Source organism: Zonotrichia albicollis, chromosome 10, assembly GCF_047830755.1.
Source record: "Zonotrichia albicollis isolate bZonAlb1 chromosome 10, bZonAlb1.hap1, whole genome shotgun sequence".
Classification (NCBI taxonomy): domain Eukaryota; kingdom Metazoa; phylum Chordata; class Aves; order Passeriformes; family Passerellidae; genus Zonotrichia; species Zonotrichia albicollis.
In genome coordinates this window covers 25,009,560-25,036,412 of record NC_133828.1, presented here as the reverse complement: position 1 = coordinate 25,036,412, position 26,853 = coordinate 25,009,560, and the positions used below count along the sequence as shown (strand labels likewise).

Sequence of the window (26,853 nt, the reverse complement as noted above, 5' to 3'; positions counted from 1 at the left end):
TACTACGATTGTTCTCCGGGAGGGTATCATATACAGTTAACAGTGTAACCTTTTATATGACTAAGAGGGGAGCCTAAAATGTCGTCTAGTGGCACCATAAGTAACTATTATGTCGATTCTCTCATAGGCCATGAAAGCGAAGAAGTTTATGGGAGTAGATTCGTCCAGGGAGGTCACAGTGCGACCTCCAGGCCATCAGGTGTTGCAGAGAGTTCAGATTTTTCCTCTTGTAGCTTTGCACCAAAATCCACCGTGTTTTCCACCTCCTGGTCCACTGTTCACCATCAGCCGTCTGCGGCAATGACCGGGATCTACCACCCCTACATGCACCAGCCCCACTTAGGGGCAGCCGACGCCGGCCGCTACGTGCGCTCCTGGATCGAGCCCTTCCCGGGCTTCCCGGGCGGCGGCGGCGGCGGCGGCGGCGGCAGCAGCGGAGGCAGCAGCAGCGGCGGCTCCGCGTCCAGCTCCGGCTCCTCCAACGGGCGCCACTACGGGATAAAGCCGGAGACGGGAGCAGCCACCTCCTCGTCTTCCTCCTCCTCTTCCTCCTCCTCCAAAAGGACTGAATGCTCCTCGTCTCGGGAGTCCCAGGGGATCGGTGTGCCCGAGTACACGTGCAGCTCCTTCCTCCAGGAGTCCCGGGAGAAAGCGCCTGCCGGCAGCGCCAAGGAGCCCGCAGCCTGCAGCCACAACCCCAGCCCGAGCAGCGATCTGAAAGAGGAGAAGCAGCAGCAACTTGACCCAAGTAAGTAAAAAAAAAACCAAAAAAACCCTAAAAAAAACCAAAAAAGGAAGAAAGAAAGAGAAGAAAAGAAAATAAAAGAAAAAGACAATCAAAACAAAACGGGAAATGGGGGAAGTAGAGAGGAATAGCGGCAGAGAGAGAGAGGGAGAAAAAGAAAGAAAAAAGAGAAGGACAGAAGGAAGGAAGGAAAGAAAGAAAGGAAGCAAGCAAGGAAGGAAGGAAGAAAGAAAGCGAGAGAGAGAGAAAGAAAGAAAGAAAGAAATTGCCCCTTTGATTTATTGCTGAAACCTGTAAGGCTCGAATGTGCAAAACTGATAGTTTTACTAACCTATAAAAACGTCTAGACGCCTACCCCAGCGCAAGCAGCAACAAGCACCCATAAAAGACTCCACATAACCACCTACCATCAAGACATCATTTGTACAGTAAACAGACTGGGGCATTAAGGCTTTTATGATAATTCCTCCAAAGTTGTGAAAACAGTCCATCCTTCGTTAAATTAATTTAACGACCTTTCTCTCCCCCCCCCTCCCCGTTCCCTATATACCTCCCTTCTTCCAGATAACCCTGCAGCAAACTGGATCCACGCTCGTTCAACGAGGAAAAAGCGTTGTCCCTACACAAAGTATCAAACTCTGGAACTGGAAAAGGAATTTCTGTTTAACATGTACCTCACCCGAGACCGCCGTTACGAAGTAGCTAGGATTTTAAACCTCACAGAGAGACAGGTCAAAATCTGGTTTCAGAACAGAAGAATGAAAATGAAAAAGATGAACAAGGAGAAAGGCAATAAAGGAGACTAACGCTGGGGTGGAAACATAGTTGGAGACTATTGATTTAGTTTTGAGTTTGGATTTTCATCGGGGGAGTGTGGGGCTTTGGTTGTTGTGGGTTTGGTTTTTTTTTTTTTTTTGGTTTTGGGTTGTGGCTGCTTGTTTTTGTTTGGTTGTGTGGGGGTTTTGGGGGGTTTGATTGTGGTTTGGTTTGTCCTTTTTTTTTTTTTTTTTTGTTAGTTTTGTTTTATTCTTTCTCTGCACCCTTAGCCCCCCCATACGTTCCTCCTCCTCCTCCTGCGCCACTCCACCCCAGGGATTTTAAATCAATCGCGCTTTTTTTTTTTTCTCTTTTTTCTTTTTTTTTTTCCTTGGTAGAAGTGAAACGTGGTCTGTGTCAGGTATTTCCGGAAATTTTGTCTTGCTCGACAACGTGTTTTTCAGTCTCTTGATACTCCCCTCCTCCTTCCCAGACCATTTAGATGACAATATTGTGAGTGCACGTTAGCTTTGGGAACTCTATCTGATGTTAGATGTTTGACATGTTTCTTAAAAGTGATGTAGACTAGATAGTTATTTTGCCAAAATAAAGGTAAGGAAATTAATTATAATTACGGTAATAAAATACATATTAAATTACAGCCGCTTAAATCAATGGGGGTTGCTGTGCTGTCCACGACCTACTAAGAGGAAATCTTTCCCCAAACTTCTGCTTTCTAGGTCTGAATCCTTCGCAATAGATGCCACAGAGAGGCCACGAGCTGCTTCCCCCCCTTAGTGCACTGTTAGGAGCTGTGTCACGCTCGGAGCCGCTCGCCGTAGGCCTGGCCCTGCCGGTGCCCCGGCGCTGCCGTCCCCGCCCGCGGTGCTCTTGTACTCATTACCCGCTCGCTCCGTGTCTCCGGCACGGACTTGTTGTAATTGTTGTCACTCATTACACAATAAAGTCTGCCGTGACCCAACCATAGCGCTGCGGTGAGAGCAGAAATCTGTGCGCCCCTCGCGATGCGCCCCGCGCCGCCCGCCCTGCGCGCAGCCCCGCGCAGCCTCCGCGGGCCGGGCCGGCGGGAAAGGCCGGGATGGCGGGAAAGGCCGGGATGGCAGGAGAGGCCGGGGTGGCGGGAGAGGCCGGGGTGGCGGGAGAGGCCGGGATGGCGGGAAAGGCCGGCCGAGCTGCCCAGCAGTACCTCCGTCACCCTGGCCCTGCTCCCCAGCCGCAGCTGCTGCCAGGGCCCAGCGCCGAGGGGCCGCGCCGTGCCCGGGCCTCAGGTACCAGCGCTCCTACAAACAGCAGCGATCCCTTGGGGTCCCTAGGAAATGCTTCCACACCGGTCCGCAGGAGCCAAGGACACACAGTGATGCCTATTCGATTAAACATTGGTTTTACTCCTGGGTTTTTTCCCTACTGGGTCGCTTCTAACCTCTGCTTTCTTTAAGTGGGAGGCTGGAAGCTCTGGAGGGGACACGGCTGCTGCCAAACGCTCGGCTTTGTTGGCGAGAGCTCATTTAGCGACGCGCCTCATGCCTTCTGCATTTATAAACACACATGACTTTATCAAGATAATTGAGATGAAGTTCATTGTAAAAAATGCTTTGTTTAAAGAGCAACCATTAAAATGAAGGACCCGTAAATATTTACGAGCAGTTCGGTTAATTCAAGATTAAGGGGAGAGCTGAGACCTGGTGTTTAATGTTTTTTACCTCTGTGAATAAAAAAAAAAAAAAGAAAAGAAAAGAAAAAAGAAAGCAAAAGCATGCACCGCCAGGAAAAGGTGTTGCATTGCTTCCCATCCATTGTCGAGAAGATACCTATAATTCTTTTAAAACAGGAAGAACCGTGGTATAATAAAACCATTGAGATGGCTAGACGTCTGGACCTAATGAGTTTACGATATGCTATGGCACTTTTCTTTGAAAGCACCTTATTTTGATGTTTGTGTTTGTTAGGGGGGAAAAAAGGCAAAAAAATGCAGACAAACTAGGTCTTAAAACCTTGGACTATAAATTTCAGTATGTCAGCATTGGGCCAAGGCAACAGACTCAAAAAGGACCTGAAGGTCACGAAACAGAGATTTTACGAAGTCCACTTATTTGTTGAAATGTATTTTATTGGATATTCTGTTGCAATGAATCCTATGATGCCAGCCTCAATATTTTCGCAAATACCCATGGCGGGGGGGGGGATGGGGTGTGTGTGTGTGTGATCTGTAACAACACATAAACAATATCCTTGTACACAAAACTGCATTGTGTTGATCCCAGCAGAGGCTCTGTTAAGAAATTTTCACCCAGCCCACACCATCTTTTAATATTTTATATCAAGCAGATTGACACATTTAACTTCGTATATTTTTTCCTTTTGTTTACCTGTTTTTAATATTGTGTGCACTTATTTCAAAATGGCAGAAAGAAAACCAAACATCTCGATCGATGAAATGCAGTTCATCTATGGAAATTACTTTTAGTGTCAAACAGAATAATTTAACTCCTACCCGTTGGTTGTGTTAATATATGTTTTCACATATGCACAGTCTCGTGCACACGCGTTATACCGAATAATTCACAGGCATGTGTGATGAAGGAGGGGGTGAACAAAGATTCATCTTTACTTTTGTTTACATAAATCAATCCATAAATACATAAAAGCGCGGGCAAACAAAATAACATCTTCAATACAAAAACGTATAACTCTGAAACTACCACACATGGAGATTTCATGCTGTAATATGTGGGGGAACATGATCGAAAACGCGATAGCAGTCGTCTTCAAAGCACAGGCCTCTTTCCTGGCTGCCATGTGTAAACGAGGCGCATTCTTTGTATGCAGTTAATTATAGCTCTGGCAAAAAAATAAAAGAGGGTCACCGAAACGTGCTAAGAGAAAATGGCACTGTAAACTTAAGGGGGGGTGGTGGTGGGGGAAAGAAAAAAAAAAAGGAGAAAAGAAAGAAAAAGGAAGGAAAAGGAAGAAAAAGGAAGAAAAAGGAAGAAAAAGGAAGAAAAAGGAAGAAAAAAGAAGGGACCCAACCTCAGTCCAGGAAGCGAAGGGAGAGTCGGTGGCGCTGGCCCCGCGGCGTTCCGCAGTTCGCGTTCCCGGCCAGCGGCGGGGCCGCGGGCAGCGCGGAGCGGGGACGCCGCCTGCCGCTGCCGCAGCGCGCCGCCAGAGGGCGCCCGAGCTCCACCCTTGCGCGGCCGCCGCGCCCGCTCTGCGCGCCCGCGGCCCGGGCAGCGCGGCTCGGCCTGGGCACGGCGGGCACGGACGGGCACGGACGGGCCGCCCGCGGAACCAAGGCACAGGAACAGGGCCGGGGGTGTCTGGCGTGGATGCGGGAAGCAGGCACTGCCCCTCTGTGCCCCTCCGCAGGGTGAGGCAGTGTCTCTATGCCGCCGCTCAGCCCCTGCCAGGCCCGGCCTCATGCCTTCCTGTGCTCTCTGGCGAAGGGCTTTTGCTGCTGTCTGTCCGTGTCCGTGTCCGTGTGCGTGTGCCCGGGCCTTTCCCGCCTCCCCCGCCTATCCTTGGGCTGCACGGGTGTCCCTAGGCCTCCGCGAGCTCCTAAAGCCGTGCACCCCGGGGCCCCTGCTTGGGCAAGGCTGTCCTTGCGGGCACAGGGCCCGTGGGGTGCTCACATGCGGGGCAGCCGGACTGGTCAGCGAGACAGAGCGAGTTAATCGGCCTGGAGGCGGGGGGAGTGGTGGAAGAACGGGGTGCGATGGGGAAGGAGCCTGAGATGCCTTTTATGTAACCACAAGGATTTTTTTGTCAATTCGCATCAGACGGTCACACGTGGCTCTGGCTGGGCCTGTATTATATTTCACCTACATTTTTCGTCTCTCTCCAAAATAGGGCGGACTCCAGTTCCTGACGGTGTCTCTCCAAAAATCTGATTCCCACTGCAGGACGAAGCGGGAAAGAGAGGACTGGAGACCCCGCTTCTTGGGGCACGGGGGGTGGCCGGTCCGGGCGGGGGCAGCGCCGAGCCTGCTGGGCAGCGCTTTTCTTCCTTCCTTCCTCCCGGCGAACAGGGCTCGCTTATTTCGGACCGAGTCCCCGAGCGATGCTAACCGTTCACCCACACATTTTTATTTTTTCTCCTCCCTCCCTCCCTTTGCCTCTGTAATGACGTCCACCAAGGGTGAAATGATGGAAAGTATATTCATAGGCATGATTTTCATTAAGTATCAATTAACCTGGAGCCTCAGCCATGCGTGCAAGGCGTCAAGGGTAAATGTGCATCTCATTTCCCAGCGATCTGCTCGCCTGGAAGGAAATGACCGGCAGGGCCCGTTGGCAAGGGGGCCCTGCCGCTGCACGGTGCCGCCCCACAGGCACCCCACTGCCTTCGCCCGCACCCCGGAGCCCCTGCGGTGGGCATCGGCTCCTGTGCGGGGCTCTGCCCTCGTCGGGCGCGGTGCAGGCCTCGCTGCGGGCAGTGCAGCCCCGCTGAGCCGGGCGGCGCGGCCCCGGGCAGCGCGCCCGCGGTTATCGGGCGGGATCTGCGCGGCCGCCTCGCCCCTGCGCGCCCGGGCTTTCAGCGGCTCCTAGCGAGCGCACACCGGCGGGGGGAGCGGGGGGTGCCGCGGCCGGGGTGGATCCGGGCAGGGCTGGGCCGAGTTTTTTTCTTGCCCGAGGAGCGGCACATGTAAACTGAAGCCAAAAGTCCCCCCTGAGCTCATGAGCGTGTGTGTGTGTGTGTGTGTGTGTGTGCGTGCGCGGGCTGCTGTGTGCCTAATAGGAAATAGTAAAAGCAGTGAGGCAGGTCATTTTGGGAGCGATTATAATCCAGTCCTGGTCACCACATACACGGAGAGCAGGAGCGGGGAGCTCACGGGCCAGCGGCGGCGGCGGCGGCATGAGCGCGGCGTAGAGGCACCGGCGGCGGCTGCGGCGAGAGCAGGGCCCCGAGCCCCCGCCCGCCGCTGCCCCCTCCCCGATGAGCTCCTACTTTGTCAACCCGCTCTACTCCAAGTACAAGGTGGCGGCGGCCGCGGCGGCGGCGGCGGCGGGGGAAGCCATCAATTCCCCGTACTACGACTGTCACTTCGCACCCGAGGTGAGCGGCCGGCACGCCGCCGCCGCCGCCGCCGCCGCTCTGCTCTACGGGACCGGCGCGGCCGCAGCGGGCTTCCCGCACCCCGCGCCCGGCGGGACGGGGGGCGGCGGCGGCGCGGCCCCGGACTTTTACCAGCCGGCCGGGGGGAGCCCCACGGCCGCCTACCAGCCGCCTCCTCCTCCCCCCGCCGCGCCTCCGCCTCCTGCCCCCTGCAGCGGGGTTACCTGTCACGGGGAGCCCGCTAAATTTTACGGATACGATAACTTACAGAGACAGCAGATTTTTACGACACAGCAAGAGGCCGAGCTGGTACAATATCCTGACTGTAAATCGTCCAGTGCTAATATTGGCGAGGAACCAGACCACTTAAATCAGAGCTCGTCTCCTGCTCAAATGTTTCCCTGGATGAGACCACAAGGTTGGACGCAGTCAAAAATTTGCTTCCATCTCACGTCTGAGTTTGAAACTTTCTTTTCCGCCTCCTGCTTCTTTCTCGCTGACTCTTGCTCCCTGCCTCTGTCTCCCCCACTCCCTACCTCTCTCACCGCGAGTCCTATCACCGCGGTGGCTTGCGATAATAAAGAGATGCAGTGAGCAAGCAGAAACCTCTGCAGCAGGCAGCTCCCGACCCAGGAGTAGCCTTTGAGACGCCTGTCGGACGCCTAGGCGCAGCTGACACGCTCGCCTGTCTCCCGTGGCCGCTGCCCGAGCGGGAAGGGTGCGGGGTCGGGAAGGGGGTGGTGTACAAGATGATAAAGTGACCCCGCAGCATCCTATGCAGGAGGACAGCTGAGGCGCTTCGTGCATTTGCCGTCGCTGTGTTCCTCTCACTCAAGTGCAAAGCTCTAGACTCCTCTGTGCCCTCTGCCTTCTCTCCCTGCGGTTCTGTGGGGCTTCTCTCGAGGGATTCCGGAGGCACCGGGGTCCTCTCTGCCTGCCTGTGCCTTGTTTTGAACGGCCACAGCAACCTCCAAACCCCTATGTTTTTGTTTTAAACAGCAGCGCCGGGTAGGAGGAGAGGAAGACAAACATACAGCCGATTCCAGACTCTAGAGCTGGAAAAGGAGTTCCTATTTAACCCCTATCTGACCAGGAAGAGAAGGATCGAGGTGTCCCACGCATTAGGACTCACCGAGAGGCAGGTAAAGATCTGGTTTCAGAACAGGAGGATGAAATGGAAAAAAGAGAACAACAAGGACAAATTCCCCGCTTCCAGACAGGAGGGAAAGGAAGGGGAGGCCAAAAAGGAAGCACATGATCTGGAAGAAGACAGAGCTGAAGGCCAGACGAATTAATTTTTGCCCCAAATGTCTTTGTGAAAGTCAATCAAAAATAAGCAGGGCTAAAGCCCGACATCTCGGCTCATCCACACCTCTACGTGATCTTGTCGTGGGGCGAGTGACCCCATGTCCCTCCGTTTGACATCTCCCTGCTTCGGGTGCTTCACTTGTTTGTGCTTTTATTTTGTTTATTAGCGTATCCAGAACTATCTCTAGATTTAACATTTCCTCTACTTATTTTTTCAAATTTGATAAAGAGTTTCTAGCAATAAATTTCTAATGATATACATATATATATATATTTGCAATCTTAATGGACGGTGATTGTGGGAAACAACATAAACTTCCTAATAATAAATATTAATAAGTAAGACATTTAACAATGCTTTATTAATCAAGACAAGTGCACTTGTACTATTTTAATTCTTGTTTTTATCTTATGTTGAATAAATTAAATTAATAATCTTGAAGACAATATCATAGGAATATATTTAACCTTCTTCTATAATATTTGATTAAAATAAACTGAATTTATTCGATTATAAAATGTATCGGCCTCTCTATATTCCTTTTGTAATCTACTCCTCAAGGAACATCCAGAGTCTCGGCCGTCTCTCCTCCGTGTTTCTGCGGGGTCTAGAAATGGCGCATTGTGTATAAAATCTGCTTTTTGCGAGCAGCTGCGCTGCCGCGGTCCAAGCAGCGGCCAGCGGGGACCGCGGCCTCACCTGCGAGCGGAGCGCAGGCTGCGGACCGGCCGCGGTGTGTGCCCGGGCCCTGCTCCCGCCTGTTTGTTCCTGCCGCTCATCCCGGGCTGCGGACCGGCCCCGATGTGTGCCGGGCCCTGCTCTCCCCTGTTCCTGCCCCCGTGTGTGCCCGAGCCCTGCTCTCCCTTGTTCCTACCCGCACCCGTGCGGGACAGCGCTGCCCCAACCACGGCCCTGCCCTAGGGAGCATTTGCTGCAGAGAGAGAGCCCGCAGAGCGTTCCGGCCCCACGGCATCCCCAAGGGCTGCTCCAAGAAAACCAAAACTGGCCCAACCTCCCCCGAGGATGGCTGACGAGCAGGGAAATACAAAGCTTTTGCGACCTTGCGTGGGGGTTTCGGGAGGGCTGTAATTCTTAGGAGTCCCAAGCCATGCGTAGACCGAGAGAAAGATGTTTCTGCCCCTAAATATTATCATATGATGCATTTCCCAGCGGAGGCCGCAGCTGAGGATAGAGCCTGCCTCATGGTTCCGGCAACCACGGGAGGAAAGGTCCGCTCTGATTAACAAAACAATTTAATTTCTCTCTGCCCTCCCTCCTCTCGCTCCCGTTCCCTGCAGGGTCCCGCAGAGCGCGGTATCAAACAGGGCGGCCGAGAGCAGTCCTTTTTAGGAGCAGCAGGCAGAGGGTCGAGGGATGAGGTATAAATCTCTACCAAGATTTTTGCGCCATTTTTTTCCCTACCGGCTGACGCTCCCCTGAGTAATGGCTCCGTGAAGGAAATCGAATGGACGCGCCAGAAACTGCGACAAACACGACATATAATTGTATTTTCTGCCCAGAGACGAGCGTGATCCCGACGAGGCCGGGGCTGAGGCGAGGCCTTGCTCGGACAATCGCAGCCCGGTTCCCGAGGCGGTGCCGCCTGCCGCTGGGCCCTTCCCTCGCTCCGCTCCGGGAGCGCACCCGGCGCTGCGGGAACTGCCGTCCGCGGGCACGGGACCTGCGGGGCGGGTTGAGTTTATTTCGTTTCCCTTCCCCGCTCCACCACCGAGGCAGGCACGTTTCCACTGCTGCAAAGCGCCAGCTCTGGAGGGAGGCACGAGCGAGCGGAGCTATTGTTCTTGGTTTTATTTTAATCGCCTAGCTGGCTAAAGGTTGTAAACAAGGGGAAGCTGCAACAAAGTAGTGAAAGAAACATTTTTGCTGCATGGATTTGCATAAATACACCAGTACCCGTAGTGTCAGGGGAGGATATGGGGCTGGTAGCTGCACGTATAAAGTACCCCGTGGCCCGACACGCAAAACCCCCTGGCTTTTCAAAACAATACGCGTGCTAGTGGCACCGACATATTTGGTCTCCGGGCAGGAAAAGCCTCTCGCTTTTTGCTGCGCTGGCGGCAGAGGCTGGACTCAAAGCGGTTCCGGCGGCCCTGCTGCGGGAACGCCATGCCGGTGCCGCCTGCTGCCATCGCGAGCTGCCCGCACGTCGAGGACCTTCACACACCAGCGGAACACTCCTTAGGCTGGTGTTTGTCCGGAAAAGAGCTGCTGCGGTAGTTGTTTTTAATTATCAGACAAAGAATAAAATTAAAATATTCCTGAAGAAGTTTCCGTTGCGTTGCTCTCCTAGGACCGACTGGGAACGCAGCCACGCAGGCAAAAACTGACTTCCCTGAGCCCGCAGAATTGGCCAAGGCCTAGTGGTAACTGGAATTGCCCCTGTCTTAGTCATTAAGGATAACAAAACATCGCTATAGTTGTTAAGGCATTTACCCCCATAGCCTGGCATCTGAATCTCTCCCTCGGTTTCACTTGGAAACTTGCAAAGAAAAAAGATAACGGAGTCAGGAATTGAGCCAGGCGGCCACTGAGTCCCCTGTAAAACCGGAGCCATCGGACTTTTGGCCAGGAAAAGCCGTAGCTGCGCGGGTTGCGGCGGGAGGGGCGGCGAGAGGCCGCCTGAGGCGGCCGAGGGGTGGATGTACCGCGCCTTTGGTTTCCGCGGAATTTCTCCGTTCCCTGAGGAGCAGCTCAGCGCGGCCGTGAGTGCCGCAGGGACACCACGAGAGATGCCATAGCCTCCGCCGAGGCAACATTCAAAGGTGTGCAACTGCCTGAAGCAGCGTGTTAAAAAGATCCAACCTCGATCCTACATCTTTAGGCGTGTTTACTTTTGTTAGCAGTTACAACCGGCAAGGAGGTCACGGATTGAGGGCTCTGGCTATTCCCTGAAACAAAACTTGAGCTAGAACATCCACAGTATTCCGTCTCCGAGCCGAATATTCCTAGTGGACACAGGCTCATTTAAATTTGTTTTAGAATACTTTCTAGGAATCGGATTTTCCCTGCTGGTGCCCCGGGAATATCTATCGGGGACGGAGGTAGCTTGCCCTGGGCGCGGTGACAGTGCCCGGCGCAACCTGCGGGAACCGCACACGGCGGGGTGGGGAAGAGCCTCGGACCATTTTTATGTCGGCGACGGCTTCCGCTTCAGTAGTGGGCGCTAAAGCAGATGTGGTTTCTTTTAGTGCCCGGCGGAGTGGAGGGGAGGGGTGGGAGAAGAGGGTGGGGATGCGGATTAAGCCCCCTTTCGTTTGGCAAGAAACGGATCCTTCGGCACAGTGCCGTGCCCCTCTTTATGCGGTTCCGCGACGGCTTGCCCCTCTCTCCGCGCCCCCGCGCGGATCTCCCGCGCCCTCGCCGTGCTCGTGGGGCTCCGCCACAGCGCCCGTGGCGCGCAGGCCGAGGGCAGGCGGGACCGGAGCCTCAGTAAAAGCGCAGCGCGCAGGCGAAAGAAACATGGCGCTGGGAAGCAGTATGTGCAAAATCCGCAAGGAATTGCAGTAAATTCCTTTTTGTTTGAAGAAAATTTACAACTTGGTAATAGACCTTTTTATGACCTATTTGGGCTCGTCATTGGCTGCGGCTGGTCATGTGCAGGCAGCGAGCGCTTTCATGGCCTTTTCCTGATTTCCCTGGCGAATTTCCCCCCGCATTCTGCCTTCAGAGAGCCTCAGCCCCTCTTTTTCTAACCTTTGTCTAGGCTGAGGTGTATGGCAGTCGCCCTCATGTTTGTGCCCCGCTCCCCCAAAGCCGCGGCCGGTCCCGCCGCCGCCGCACTGACACTTGCCCGGCCCCGCGCCGCCTCCTCTCCCGCTCCCACGGAGGGATGCGCGGAGACCCGCGCCCGCCGCCCCGCCGCCCGCAGCCCCTCGCTCTTCTCCCACGGTTCGACGCCCCCGCTGCCGCTATCTCCTCCGGCACACGGATTGCTACACGGGCGCAAAATGGATTACAGCGACCCTCCCGGGCTTCTCCGCAGGCGGGCAATGCCTCGAACTGGTAAGTACTGAGTTCCCCTCGGGCTGGTGGCCGGTACTCCGCGATATGCGGCACGGCACCGGCTCCTCTGTCCTCCTGTCCCTCTTCATCACCTGTCCCTCGAACACCCTTCTTCTTCCATTTAGTATTGCTATTACTATTATTACCGCTATGATTGCTGTTGTTGTTGTTGCTATTGTAATTATCGTGGTGTTATTATTACTAATAGTGGTTGTGGGCATGCCGCAGAGTGAGAGCGGCTGTTGCGCGCCGTCTCTCGTGGAAAATGCGCCGCGGGCCGCGATGTCTGGGTGTTCTGCGGTGAGGGGCGGAAGGCTGGGGCGCGATGCCCGCAGGCAGTGCCTCGCCTGCCCGTGGGGCTTCTTCCGATATAAGGCCTTCTGCTTTTGGGATAGTTTTTTCGCCCTGCCAGCCTGAAGCGTGATGTGGTGATGCTGAAGTATGTTTCCCCCAGGGCGGAAGGGCAGCCGAGTAACTTTAAAGCCTAACAGGTGTTTTCGCAGGAGAAGCGGGGCCAGAGCTCCCGCGGGGGCGGAGGGCGCGGGGCGGCTCCGCCGAGCCGGTCGAGCAGGGGGCTGTGCCCGGGGCCGGTCCCGGGAGCCCTCCCCTGCCCCGCAGGGACTTTTTCTCGCATCCTTGTCCCGCTGCGGCGCGGAGCCAGGGCTGCGGCTCCGAGCTGCTCGCTGGGCGGCACACGGGCCGGGCTCGGCTGCCGGAACGCGGGGGCGGCTGCGCGGAGACGCGGCCAGGCGCGCACGGCCGCAGTAAGCCACTATCCACGTGGAAATCATCGGGGGCTACATGGAGGACAAACTCTAGGAGATAAACCCAACAACAAATCCTTGGGTTTATTTTAAAATGTGTCGAGGGGATAGAATAGCTAACTATTCCTGCGTTACCCATATGTGTATATACATATTCACCTTACCTATATTCATACATATACATCGTATCCACACATCCATTTCTCTCTGCAGAACACATACTCTTTGGGAGTATGTTGTTGCGAGCGTATATATGCTTTACTCATTCCATCTTATTTCCGAACTGTGAGTGCACGGTGGAAAAGCCGCCGTTTGGTGTTTAGCGTTCACATCGATGCTCGGTGGCTGCAGGGCACCGTGCTGTTGCACTGCAGGAATTCACCCACTCGCCATTTACCCCGAAAGCAGCCAGCTAATTAACGGCAAAGCAGAACGCCCGGCTACACAATACACGGCGAGGGTGGAAATGTGCCAGTGGTGCCCCGATTACATGTTTTGAACCCACGGAAGAAATTGTTCTTTAATCCACCCCCGAGCACCCCGCAGCCTGCTGAGCCCGAGCCCCGCTGCAGTCAGCGATAGGATCCCTGTCCCCCACGCTCTGCCTGTTTGCACGAGCCGGCCGCCCTGCGCTCCTGCAGGACTTGGGGATTATTTGGGACGAATCGTTTTCAACATAGCAACAGTCTTCAAGAGTAACGTGGAAAATATGCGCTGCGTTAGGTTTCACTCTCAGAATCCCTCCTAGGTGACACAGTAATTATAGCTACTTGACTATAAATCTCTCCAAAAACTTCGGAAAATCTCGTCCTTGAGTTGTTTTGAAATTATTCGTAGCCTGGGGAAAAGAAAAAAAAAACAAAAGCAGGATGTTCTAACGAATTCTAATATGTATGTGTGTGTCTGCGGGTCCATCTGCTGACACATACGGATATACACATGCATTTATGATTCCACTGGTTCATGTGGGAATTCGGCTTTTTTCTAAATGGCTTCCTTCCTGGCTTGCTTTTGCTCTTATTCTTTTCCTTATCAGATGTATGTGTGTATTTATTTATTTATTATTAACTTTCAAGTATACATTGGTCTGCTCATGTTCTTAAACACGCCCATGGAAATGTAAGCACTCATAGCAAACAAATACGCCTTTATATATATATTTATATGTACTTGTTTATATATATGGCACATATGAGGACTGTATTTTTATATCTATTTATGCACCTATAAACATTGTATGAGTATAGCTGTGTTGGTGTGCTAAAGTTTTTGGAGTACAAGATTCACAGTCAAATTTCTTGCACTTCCTTCTTTTCCTGATTTGTTTGACAAAATTGTACTCTTTTTCTTTCTTTCTTTCTTTCTTTCTTTCTTTCTTTCTTTCTTTCTTTCTTTCTTTCTTTCTTTCTTTCTTTCTTTCTTTCTTTCTTTCTTTCTTTTTTCTGTCTTTTCTTTTTTCTTTTTTTTTTCTTTTTTTTTTTCTTTTTTTTTTTTAGTGTGTGTGTATGCGCGTGTTGAAAGGAAACAGCCGATCCCCAGTGCACCCTTTACTGACGCACGGGCAGTATGAAAACACCATCATCACAAAGCAGCTGGCAGGAAGCGGCAGCCCCCTGTCCCTGTCAGTGCCGGGGCACCGCTGGCACCCGCTGCCATTCGGGAAGCCAGGTTGGCTCCCTCTTAGCTGCTGCAGGTTGCATGGAAGAGAAATGCAGCTCTGTTCCCCCAGCCTGGCAGGGCTTTTGTGCAAGGAGGAGGGTGCGTTGTGAACTGCGGGCCCGGGAAACCTGATGAAACTAGGCAAAGATATGTATGTTGGTTTTGCGTTCTTAAGAACTGAAAATCTCGCCGATTCATTTTCTCGCTCCCCAAAAAAATATGATTCCCACAGGGTGTTGTATGTGCGCTTGGGACAGAAAAAGAAACCCGAACAAAGACGGTATTTCACCCCTCGGTTGGCAGGCAGCTGTTAAAGGTATTTACTGCTCTACTGCAGTGCGGCACTCAATGCTGCTGGAGCGGGAGAGGAAAAAACAGGAAGCGAAAGGAAAAGATGAGGCTCAATAAACATTGCAGCAGGTCGCGGAGGCCGGGCGGGGCGCGGAGGAAGGGTCCCTGCGAGAGACAAGAGGCAATAAAACTGCATTCAGCGGCAGCAGGCTCTGCCCGAGCCCAGCGCTCGCCTCCCATCAGGCGGGGGAGGGTGCGGCGGGAAGGGGAGGCGGCCCGCTGTGCCTGTCCAGCGCCCCACGCCCGGAGCCCTCAGAGCCGGAGCCTGCCAGGGTGCAGCAAGGGGCGGCGGGGTCCCCTCAGCGCCCGCCCGGCCTGGCTCCGCCGCCTCTGTCCGCGGGTGGGCGCCCGCCCCGACGGAGCGGGACGCGCTCACCTGCCCGCGCTCCCCCTCAGGGCCGCCGGGCCGGGCCGCGGAGCCACCGCCGGGGGCGCGACAGGCCCCGGCCGCCGCCACCAGCCCTCCTGTCTCACGGCCTCTTCCAGGAGAAGGCGCTCTAGGACAAGCCTGGCCGCTCTCCCCTTCGCGGGGCCAGGGGCCCGCCGCCCCCCGCCAGCCCCGGGACCGTGCCCTGCCGCCCGCCTGCCCGAGGCACAGGCCCACCGGCGGGAGGGGGACGTGGGCGGGGCTCCACCGCCCTCCTCGGGAGCCTCAAGCCGCCACCCGGCTGTCCCACTCCCTCCAGGGCCGCGATTTCCCGTCTCACCCGGGTCCGCAGACCCCGGCGCGCCCTCGCTCTCCCCGCCTGACCCGCGGTGCCGCGGGGCTCCCCCCGTGTGCCCCGCTGCCCTCCCGGTCACCAGCCCGGCTTTGATGTCGGGCACCCGCCTCTTCCCTCCCCGTTCCTTTGATGCGGGTGCCAGAGCACCCTCCTTCCCGCCGGCTCCCTTCCCGCGGGCACGGCCCTCGGCCCCCGCGCACCCTCCCTTGCCTCCTGCAAGCCGGGGCCCGGCAGAGCTCCCTGCCTCCGCCTCTCCTGTTGCCTGAAGGCTTCACCTTCCCCAGCCGTGCCCGGACACGACCCTGGCGGCACCCACCCCCACGGGCCGTGCCTGCCCCGGCGGGGCGCTCCCACGGCCCCCGGCCTCCCCTCCCTGCCCCGCACTCCTCGCCCTCTTCCCCCGCGGACCCGAGGTGTCGCCGCCGCTGCCCCGTTTGATGTTGAGGCGCGGCTCGACGCCGCCCTGCCCGCTCCGGGCCTCCGTTGCCCCCGGATCTGCCTGCGGGTGTGGGGTGCTGCAGGCAGGGGACTTTGCATGCCCACATCCTGCTCTGCCAGGGCATGGGCGACGAGGTGACTCTTGAAAAGCCGGGGTTATGATAAAAGCGGAGGGGCAAAATGCGTTGGACGCTATCAAGGTGCTTAATAGGTCTTCAAAGTCAGAGATGGAGCCTGTAATTTTCCGGCAGTGTGGTCCTCGGGGTAGGATGCCAGTCGTCGTGTCTGTCAAGTCGCACTGAGAGCGATGGCGGCATGCACATGTGATTCTATTCCCCCCACCTCTTTATCACAATTACCAGAGGGAAACCAATTGTTACTGTGTTATGTCATTACACCTCTTATCTGTCTCCAGACCATCAGCCCCAAATATGAAAACTTGCATAAAAGCCTAGAGAATGAACTGGCCAGAGCTTCAAAGTCAAATTTCACATCTGCATTTTAGAATAGGAAATGTGAAAATCGTTCTAATTCCCACTTCAAAAATCTCATGGCTAGAATTACTTAGTTACTGAAACATTTGTCTTGTCCTTAACTGAGAGGGAGCTGTATCTCAGTCATCAACTCCTCACTATCTCACAGCCTCATCTTTCACAGCCCCATGTCCTGGACACATGTGTCTGAAGCACATGCCCAGCCCGGGCCACCCCATTCGCCAGGGGCTGTCACTTCTGCAGCCTGGCTGCCATGCCACCTGCCTGTCCATGGCTCCTCTCCTCCTGCACATGCCAGGCAGTCTCTCATCTCCAAACCGTGGCCTTCTCTTGCCCACGAGACAGGCCAAGAGAGCTGAAGCAATCACAGACACCGAGAGAGGGATGTGATGCCCACAGCACTGCACAGGGCATGGAGCCCACCCATGGCTGCCTGGGGCCTCACCTGTGCCATACCCAGCACTCAGTGCCAGGCCTGGGGCAAACACACTCAATTTTGCATCCTTCTTCTTGTCCCAAACTCTTTCTCCCACATTTTATTGCACTTTCTCATTACACCCACCCCTCCTGTCCCACCACTCAGCCTTTTCCTGCCCCTGTCCAGGTGTGGCCACTTTGGCTCCCTGCAGCTGCCTGCTGCTGAAGCCCTTCTTCCAGAAACCAGTGGGGGTGATGTATTTGGGGAAGAGGGCAGCTGGAGGCTACCACAAAGCCTGATCCAGGGCCCACTGTGGCCAGGCCCAGGTGCCTGAGCAGGGCTCAGGGAGCTCCAGGGAACTTGTCCCTCTGCCTGCCCAGGACTGGGAGCACAGGCCATGCACCAGCTGACAGAGACCCTGCAGTCAGCCCCATGCAAGGCAGCCCATTCCTTTTTCTGGGATGGCTGGCTGCAGCCCCTGGGCCTGATAAAGCTTCTCAGACCATGCACTGTGTCTGAAATGCCGCCTTGTGCACTGCCCCTGCCAGCTGTCCTGGGCAGGGGAGAGGAAAGGGCTCTTCCACAGCATAGGCCACTAAAAAACCATGAAGGCAATGCCTTGTGAGTAAGGGTTTGCAAAGAGCAAGAAGAATAGTGGAATGCAAAGCCACTCTGGATCATAAAGAAGGAGCAGGGAAGGACCTCGGGATGCCTCTTGTTGTCCGAAGGAAGAGAAATTGTTCAGCTGTGACTGGAGCCATCTAAAAAATACAGCGAGAACTGAGCTGGTCCTTTTGGGTGACTTCACAAGTAAGAGCAGACTCTAGCGTTAACAGGCACCACTCAGTTGGTGCCACCACCCAGCAGGAAATTGCATTTTGCTCGTTTTCCACAGCCGAGCCCCCGGGCGGAGGCGCACTCGCACCCCCGGGCCGGGCGAGCGGCCGAGTCCCCTCTGCAGGGGCCGGTCCCGGCGGGGCTGACACAGCTCCCCGCCCTCTGGGAAGGCACGAACCCTTCCTGGGATGCACCAGGAGTTGCTGGCCGCTCCGACGTCCCCATCTTAGCCATGATAGATTGGGAGCTGATGCCCGAGTTTCTTCATGCTGTGTGACTGCCTGGGACATTTGACTTCCTGTGCTCGGGCTCCTTGAAATTCTCATTTGCGAGCTCACACCCTGCTCCCTTCACACCAGGGCTCTTTTATTGCTTTATAACCGTCCTTAAACTTCCAGTCCTCAAAGATCTCATTGTGGCAGGCTTCACACTTTCTCCCTTTCCGAAGCCCTGTGCACTCACTCTTGGCAGCAGTTTGGTCACTTAAAAAGGTCCCTCGGGTGCCCGGCGAACCTGCAGCCCCTGGCACAGCTCTCCCAAGCTTTGAGATGAATGACTCAAAGCCGTTTTGCAGGGGAGCCTCACCAAAATACCATAAACACCCAGGAAAGGGAGAAAAGGTTCCATCTTTCAGTTGGTTTGGGGTTTTTTGGTTTTGTTTGTTTTGGGTTTTGTTTGTTTTGGGTTTTTTTATTTTATTTCCTCCTAAAGATGTGCTTCCTTGTACCCCAAGAGCTGTAAAGAAAGGTTTGAACTGGTACCCACAGAAAACACGCCCGGCTCCTTTCCCAAGAGCACTTTGGGAGCGCTAAGTCCCCTTTGCAGCTTTTCCTAAAACACGCTCCTCAAAAAGGCCGGCATAACGCCATGCAGCTGAGCTTCCACCCATCCCCGCTATTCGACCCGGTCCCGTTTTATAGGACAGATTCAGAGAACCTTTATTTAGCGAATAAAAGTTTAAAGCTGAAGGTTATTTATGGTTCCACAGAGATAAGTCCTGAGTGGCTATTTAGAAGCACGTGATTCCAATAAACTTTGTTTTATGGCTTGAGAGTTGACAAGCCAAAATATAATTCCCACCATAAATTAGTTTAAGAGCATACAAGTGCAGATGCTTTCGTTCCTGGAAGCAGTAATCGGGAAAGTGTTAGCAGGGAACCGTCGGCGGAATGCGACCGCGCAGGCACCTCTGCTCCCGGGTCCCCCAGGCCGCGGGGGGAGCGCACAGTAAGTCCGCAATCCGCCTCCCTCCGCCGCGCTGGGGCTCCGGGCCCGGGCACTCACCGGAGCGGGGCGGCAGCGCTGCCCGCCCGCCGCGGCTCCGGGAACCGGCAGGTACCCTCAGGTGCTGCGGCCGCGCCGGGGCCAGCCGGCTGCTCTGCCTGAGATTTCCGAATTTTATGGCATTTCTTAAATGGAGATAAGCTTTTAAAATTATTGTTTTTAATTTTTTTAATAAAAGCAATTTATTTTAATAAAAATTGAAGATGAAAGGAAAGGCTCCATAAAGGTATGCTTAGTGCCAAAATACTGATATTAATCCACTCTCCTCGCAGACTATGAATGTTACCTAGAGTGGGCAGAACTTAAAAAAACAACAACAAAAAAAGAAATAATTAAATTAACAAGAAAGGTCTTAGGAACCTCTATGCAGTGAAGTATTGATACGGAGGCAAATGCTCTGTGTTTAATACAATAACTCGCCAAAATATCGTAGGAAAGCAATACAGGAGATGAAAAATCGCTAACAGAAAAGAACCCCCCAGTAGTATTTACTTTTAAATATATGACGAGTTTCAGGAGAATTAGACTAAACATGTGGGTTTGCTTCCCTGATGTGATCTTTGAATAGATTTAATAAAATATTTGAAGGAAAGTTGATTTGAAGTCAAATCTATCCTTCTATAATGCAAACAAAGGCGCATGTCTCGTGGTTACTGAGAGGTTAATTAGGTGATCCTAAAAGAGAACTATTTTGGGATAATCCGATATTTATTCTGATAAATTTATAGGTCTTTCTGTGTTTAGCAGGATATAATGCTGCGTGGCGTATTTTGTGGGTGATGGTTTGGCAAAGGTGATCTGAATGCGACTGGATTCCCACAGAACAAAAAAAAAAAAAAAGGCCTTTGTTATTCTTTTCCATCAGTGAAAGAAGGAGGTCTGACTCTTCATTTCTTTAGAAATTATCCTGTATAAAATTTAGACTATGAATATTAAAAGTGAAAGATCACACCCCAGGCACAGGGAAAGCGTGTATTCATAAAAAAACTGCCTGAACGCAACGTGGTCCTCATTTGGAAGGGGCTTCCATCCCACCACTCCTCTGCTTGCAGGATTTACCACCAGCTCCTCTCTGCCTTCATCTATCAAACGTGGTTTGTAATTGTGCTCCAGAAATATCACCCGTATGTGGAATACAACAGTAACAAACGTTTTTATTGCAACAGGTTCTGCAGCATGGAAGAACATCCACAGTAAGTAACCTTTTATTTCTTGTAGTTTGTGTTATTCGAAAATCCTGGTTCTTCCCTCCAGACCTAAAAAACCCGCAAACTACCATTCCTGATGGATATTTCTTCCTTCTCCTCCACCACCCCTCCCCCCCAAAAAAAGAAAAAAAAAGAAAAAAGAAAAAAAGAGAAAGGACTATGTCAGCATGGGAAGGTTCTTGTGGAGTCAGTTTGTGGTACCATGTCATAATCCTGGCTGGCATTAAAAGCAGAGGTGCAGTCTCCTGGGGGTTTATTACAGGGCTGTACAGGTGTCGTCCTGCTTTTAAGCACTCCAAAGCAATTAGCAGCGTTTCCATTTTAACTCGGCGGGACTGTACAGCGCCTCCCTGTGCAGAATCCAGACGGATCACGTTGTATCCCAGCACCTCATAACCTTGGCTACTCCCACTCTTTTCTGCAGACGGGATCCCAAGCAGAGCTGTGCCTGCTTTCCGCTGTTCCCCTCGTTTGGCACAGGCGGGCGGCGGGGTGAAAGAGGCGGCAGGGGCCGGGGCGGTTGGGGCTGGCGAGCCGGGGCAGCCCAGCTGCAGCCCGGTTCTGCGGGCAGTAGGGCTGGTCTGCTGGTGCGAGAGGTCTCGGGGCAAGGGAGACTCTAACGCGGATTTAAAATGCTGTGAAGGCACGGAATAGAATGGGTATCAGAGCTTAGCAGGGCAATCTTTTACTGTAGGGGTTTTCGCATCCCAGATGGTCCTGCCTGAGCTGCGCCAGGGGGACCGAGGGGAGGGCAGAAGATCAGTGTGTATCTGGAGCTGCTGTTGAACCTTTCTGGCTCCAGTGAGGAGCTGGGTGCATTGGTCCTGGTCCTCCAGGCTGGGACCGGCTTGTCTCTCAAAGAGGGAAAGAAAGACTGCGGTGTTTGGAGATGCATTAGGTTGTACATCACCCTTCCCGTTTCTGGCAGCCCGGCTCTGACCCGGAGCATGTGAAGGAGAGGAGTGTTTGTGTGTGTGTTTGTTTGCGTTTCCTCGCTTCCTCTCCCTGTTTCCTGATAAATAATCTATTTCACTGTATGTGCCAAGCTTCTCCCGGTCTTTTTGTCTTCCATTGCAATATTGGTTTTCGAGTCCCATAAATACGAGCTAAAGAATCGCCTTCAGCGTTACAATTTTAATTGTGTTCCATAGGTAACTTTCCTTCCCCCACAGCTCAGTCCTGTGCTACTTAGACGCCCTTGGCATTTTATTCCAGGGTCGGCCCTAAATGTATGGATTACTTGTTTTCTGCCAACGTACATTTAGCATACTGATTATGAACCAGAATACAAAAAGCCTGATAGATCAAAAGTATTTTGTATGGGCAGTTGAACAGGAGGTGAATATATAACGCTTTTGTTCATCAATAACTCTTTGGCTTTGACCTGTCTGAGCAAGTCGTGCAATAAGGTGAAACGCAGGTCACAGCGTCTAACAAATATGAAAATGTGTAGTATTAAGCAGAACGGGGAGCTGCTGCTTCCCCAGCTCCCTCGCTGCTCCCTGGGCAGCCCTAGGCGGGCTTGTCCGCTCCCGGGGGCTGCCCCAAAGGAGAGCTCTCTTTGGGGGGCGGAGGGGAGTTACCCTGCCAGTTCAGCCGGGTGCTAAACAACCCCCGCGGGGGCGGGGGGGTGTCCCCTCTCCCCTCAGAGAAAGGATGCGAAAGCGGGAGAGATGCTGAAAATAGCTGGGTAGGGATTTGAAGAATCCGGGGGGAGATGAAGGATATAAAGTCGTTTTGGGTTGCACTTGCTGTGAAGGAGCCACCGCCGCAGTGGTAGGAAAGCAGACGTTTGAAAATAGCATCTCCCAGCTCAGGCACTTGGGAGCTGGAGGCAGCCAAACAACCCGGTGCACATCGCTCGGATAAGCGCAACACCCCCAAATCTGCCCTCCGCAGTGGTTGGATGTATCACACCCGCACCATTATTTGTCCTTATGGTGCCTGTTTTAAATAGTGGAAGGAGAAGAGGTTGACCGCAGGACAGCAGTGAGGAGCTGGGTCAGACACAATTCATGAACTTTTGTACTCCTGTGTGCCGCTGTCGACAAAGTAAAAATAATGAAACTTTGTGATATGTTTGTAAATGATTTCGGCTGACCTCTCGCCCTGCCCTTCACCATAAACGCTACGGCAGGGAAAACCTGGGAGGGTGCGAGGCTAAGGCTCGCAGGCAGATCGCGGGGATAATAGCTAGACCAGCATAATAGGATGAAGGTAAATTTGGAAACTCTCTTTTTCCCGAGAGCAACTAACTCCAGCTTTTAACCTCATCTTTTTCACCAACCGCTGCTTCTGTTGTCGGCTGTTTTGCTTCTGTTTCGATTTTTCAGAAATTCTTTTTTATTTTGGGGGAAATTCTAATTATGGAGAATCTTTTCAGATTCGTGTTAGCCTAAATATTTAAATACTCCTAGCTAAATTACTTGAACCATTATCATTCTAAATAGCGCAATTTGACTGACCACGTCCATTTTCCATAGCAAGGACGTAAGTGGCAGAGAATTTAAAGAAAGCGGCAGGTCTTTCTGAGAATTTGGTAGGCGAAATTCGTCGCTTTGAATTGGTGGAGGGTCGTGTAGCTCTATTGCAGCAATAATAACAAGCGTGAATCTTTTCTGAAATCCCACCTTCCTGCAAATCTGTATTTCAGAACTGAGTCCCAGCAGAATAGCTTGCATTCCTCAGAAGACAGTAAGAGACTAAGAGAATTGCAAAGACCTGCTATAAGGTAGATGAAAACAGAATGTTATTACGTTGTCTATATATACCCTGTAGAACCGAATTTGTGTGATATTCATATAGTCACAGATTCGATTCTAGGGGAATATATGGTCGATGCAAAAACTTCACCTTTCTGCAGATGGTTAGAAGTTAAAATACTGGCGGAATCAAGAGGCATGTGCGTGCTGAACACTCAGAAATTATAAAAGTTTTGCTGCCTCGCTCCTATTTGCTAGGTTTTAGGACGTTTCTTAAAACTTCAGTTGTCGTTCAGTCCTAACTCTCACTGACAATCTTTGAATCTAAACAGTTAAATTCACCAGAAGTTACAAAATTTCTGGGAGAAAAAAAAAAGATATTAAGACTCAATCAGTGAATGAGTCTTTTATAAGATACTCATAAATTAGCTAGATATGCGAGACGTTTGCAAAATTTCCCTGTCAAGGGTCCAGATCGCATCAAAATATTTACAACAGCAGCAAAAGCAGCATTCGCCTCGCTGGAATGTATTTACTTGTGCTCCAGGAATGATATTGATGAATGAAGACCGAATTTATCTCATTAAACCCGTGATATTTTTAACCTAATTAAATGACGTCTCCAGTTCAATTGATTGAACTTTAGTGGTTAAAAGTGAACTCTTTCTTGCCATCTGTACGATTTTATATACATATATGTGTAGATTTAGAAATATACTTTGGCGTTAGCATCTGTGCACGCATATGTTTGCACACGTATATTTTGAGGCTTGAAAGTGAATGAGAAGTTACTGATTGCCTAATTTTATTCAGCAGAACTAAATTCTGGTAACTTTTGGATGACCTCTGCTAGACAAAGACAGGACAGATCTATTGTACATCATATTACCCTCTTCTTTGATGGCTTTTCTTTCCCTCGCCTGCTTATCAGTTTCCTCCCTTTTAACCCCGCTTCAGCTCATCGCTCTGTATATTCCTTTCGATTCTTTTTCTTATTTTATTTAAAGCGAGGCACCAAGCCCCGGTGGCCATTCTGGCTAGCGGCTCGGACGGCAGGGCAGCATCCCCCGGGGCTGGGGAAGGCGGCTCAGACAAAAGGCTGTGGGCAGGGCAGCGGCAGCCGCCCCGGGGTACCCCCACACCTCCGGTACCTGGTTTGCGGGTGCGGCCCGCCGGAGAGGGGGGTCATTCGGTGAGAGGGATGTTATTGAGTGGAATCGCTGGAAATGCGGGGAAATGCGGCGGTGGGCGCCCGGCTCCCCATTGGCCGGGCCGGTCACATGCCCGCCTAACTTTATTCAGTTGACAGCAAGTAGGAGGGCTCTATGGCAGGGGAAAAAAAGACAACACGAGAAAAATTAGTATTTTCTACCTTCAGAAATTAATGGCCATGAGTTCGTATATGGTGAACTCTAAGTATGTGGATCCCAAATTTCCTCCTTGCGAGGAATATTTGCAGAATAGCTACTTAGGCGAGCAGGGGGCCGAGTACTACAGTGCCTCGCAGGGCGCTGATTTCCAGCACCAGGGACTCTACCCACGGTCAAACTACAGCGAGCAGCCCTTTAGCTGTAGCAATGCCCAGGGCTCTGCCGGGCAGCCGCGGGGTCACGGACAGGAGCAATCCGGCCCGGCGAGCCACTTCCCCGGCCCAGCAGAGCATTGTCCACCGCCTCCAATGCCCAACCCGCGAGCCTGCAGCCAGCAGCCGGCCCTCAAACCCCCAAACGGCTCCGCAGTTAAGCAGCCGGCAGTAGTTTATCCCTGGATGAAGAAAGTCCATGTTAACTCGGGTAAGGATCCTCTTCTTACTTTGCTCTTCTCCCCTGCTTCCGATCGGCCTCAGCGGCGCTCTGCCGAGTCCCTGCCAGGCTCGTGGGCGAGCTTTTTAAGCCGAGGTGGCCAATTACACTCGCCATAAATTTTTATTGCCGAGGAAATAGGCCCTTGGCCATGCGGGGCTTGGGCGTGCAGGAGAAAACTCCATTTTAGGAGCCTTCTAGAGGCTCCCAGCCTACCTAGCTGCGTGTGCCCGTAGTGCCTGCCTCAAACGAGGGGGGAAAGCAGCAGCCCGGCCATTGTAAGCGACTGGGACGAATCCAGCTCGGCCACATGCTCGCAGCTCGTAAGGTTTTCTTTTGTAAAGTCGGACCGGCAAGTCAAGATTAGCTTTGTAAAAGTTCTCCGTATTTTTTTCCCAGTGAATCCCAATTACAACGGAGGGGAACCTAAACGCTCCCGCACAGCTTACACCAGACAGCAAGTCCTAGAACTGGAAAAAGAATTTCATTTTAACAGGTACCTGACCAGGCGCCGCCGTATCGAGATAGCCCACACTTTGTGTCTCTCTGAGCGCCAGATCAAGATCTGGTTTCAGAACAGAAGAATGAAGTGGAAAAAAGATCACAAACTGCCCAACACGAAGGGCAGATCTTCTTCCTCTGGTTCAAACCCCCATTTACAAACTGGTTCCAAGGACCATCAGACTGACTTGACAACTTTGTAGAAGAGGTGAAATTTTCCATTTCATCCTTCGCTTCTGACCAGTACTGTACATAACTGACACTGCCCAAGCAGAACCTGCATGTAGCAGCTAAGGACACGAGAAACTGTCATCTTTCTTTAAGGTACTGTTGTACAAAGGAGACAAAATGACGCTACTTTGGACTTTATTTTATTTGCCTCTGCTAGCACAACCTAAAAAAGGAAAACAAAAAAAAAAAAAAAGGAAAGAAAGAGAGAGGGAAAAACAAACAAACAAACAAACCATCATGCAGGCAGTGGGAATTGGGAAAATATTAAATGAGACCTTCTGTCCTTAAAAAATAATAAATCATTGAAAATGAAACTGTCCTGTGTTTCAGTTTTGAATTCTGAAGTGAAGATTGGATGCTTTATTCTAGGATTTATACTTTTAATTGTCTTTTTATCCCATGCAATTTCGGGAGGATGCATTTTGGGCAAGTTGAGGACAGGAAATTCATAGCATAGCCTTTTATTCGAACATAAAGACTAGTAATTGTGAACTTTTTTTTTTTGTGCTGCTTTACCTTTCTCGGTGTAATGAAAATTCTTGCTCATTTCCATAACGTCTCAGAAAGTGTGCATAGAAATGAAGTGAAAACGGGTTATTTTATGTTCTGGTAATGTTAGTGTATTTATTTATTTGTTGCATAGAAGAATGAAGACAAAAAGAAAAATAGTCAAACCAAAAACGAGGAAGGGGAGCTGGAATACAGAATTTTTCCTTCCCAGTCTCATGAACACATATGTAATGTTTACTTGTCTTGAACGTACATAACTTTCTTGTTCCCCCCCCCCCTTGTTTTTAAATTTCCATCTTTGTGAATAGGAAAAGTGTCCCGGCTTCTTACCGTGTGCCATCCAGAGCTAACAGGCTTGAAATCTGTTTCCAAAGTCTGCTCTGTTCAGCGCTGTGCTTTAAACCATCGATACCTCATTTAAAAATGGAAAGAAAAAAGGGAAAAGAAAGAGGCGAGGCCACAAAATAAACAACCCCACACAAAAACAACAGCAACCCAGACTGAAAAATTAATGTAATTTCTGATGTAAACTGAGCCATTCAAAGCTGAAAGCTGAACACATTTCTTTCAACTGGATTTTAAATTTATTTTCTGCTAGAGAGACATAGTCTATGTGGGTTGCTGGTTTGTTTTGTTTTGGGTTTATATTGGGTTTTTATGGCTTTGGTTTGTTTAGTTTTCAGGTTTGGGTGGGTTTTTTAAGATTGGGTAGGTTTTTTTGTTTTGTTTTGGTGGGGTTTTCCTGGTTTTGGTGGGGATTTTTGTTGCTTTTTTTTTTTTTTTTTTTTTTTTTTTTTTTTTTTTAGAACAGTGATTGCTTTTAAGCAAACCATGACACATGACTGCAATGGCTGGAAATCTCAGCAAGTTGCTTTCAGGAAAGATGAAAGGCTTGGATGGGAGCAGAGCTGGTCTAATACCCACGAATTTGTCCCTGACTGCTGGTTGCCAAAGTTTTAGTGCTGTGTAACTACCAAACCAAACCAGCTCCCTGAGCCACTTACACCTCTGCTCAGGCGGCTTTAAAG

General features: G+C 51.9%; 3 protein-coding genes across 3 annotated transcripts; all 3 read left to right on the top strand.

The window, feature by feature from the left end:
* Positions 1-5: 5 nt before the first annotated feature.
* Positions 6-1,660, top strand: HOXD9 (homeobox D9). Its single transcript, XM_005484093.2, has 2 exons — positions 6-748; positions 1,310-1,660. The coding sequence occupies exons 1-2, from the start codon at positions 79-81 to the stop codon at positions 1,549-1,551; spliced, it is 912 nt and encodes a 303-aa protein (XP_005484150.2). The 5' UTR covers positions 6-78; the 3' UTR covers positions 1,552-1,660.
* A 4,577-nt stretch (positions 1,661-6,237) lies between these two features.
* HOXD8 (homeobox D8) lies at positions 6,238-8,314 on the top strand. The gene is made up of 2 exons (XM_005484216.3): positions 6,238-6,990; positions 7,572-8,314. Exons 1-2 carry the CDS (start codon positions 6,453-6,455, stop codon positions 7,865-7,867), a joined length of 834 nt encoding a protein of 277 aa, XP_005484273.3. The 5' UTR covers positions 6,238-6,452; the 3' UTR covers positions 7,868-8,314.
* Positions 8,315-24,072: 15,758 nt separating this feature from the next.
* Positions 24,073-25,287, top strand: HOXD4 (homeobox D4). The gene is made up of 2 exons (XM_005484094.3): positions 24,073-24,574; positions 24,983-25,287. Exons 1-2 carry the CDS (start codon positions 24,166-24,168, stop codon positions 25,285-25,287), a joined length of 714 nt encoding a protein of 237 aa, XP_005484151.1. The 5' UTR covers positions 24,073-24,165.
* The last annotated feature ends 1,566 nt before the right edge of the window (positions 25,288-26,853 follow it).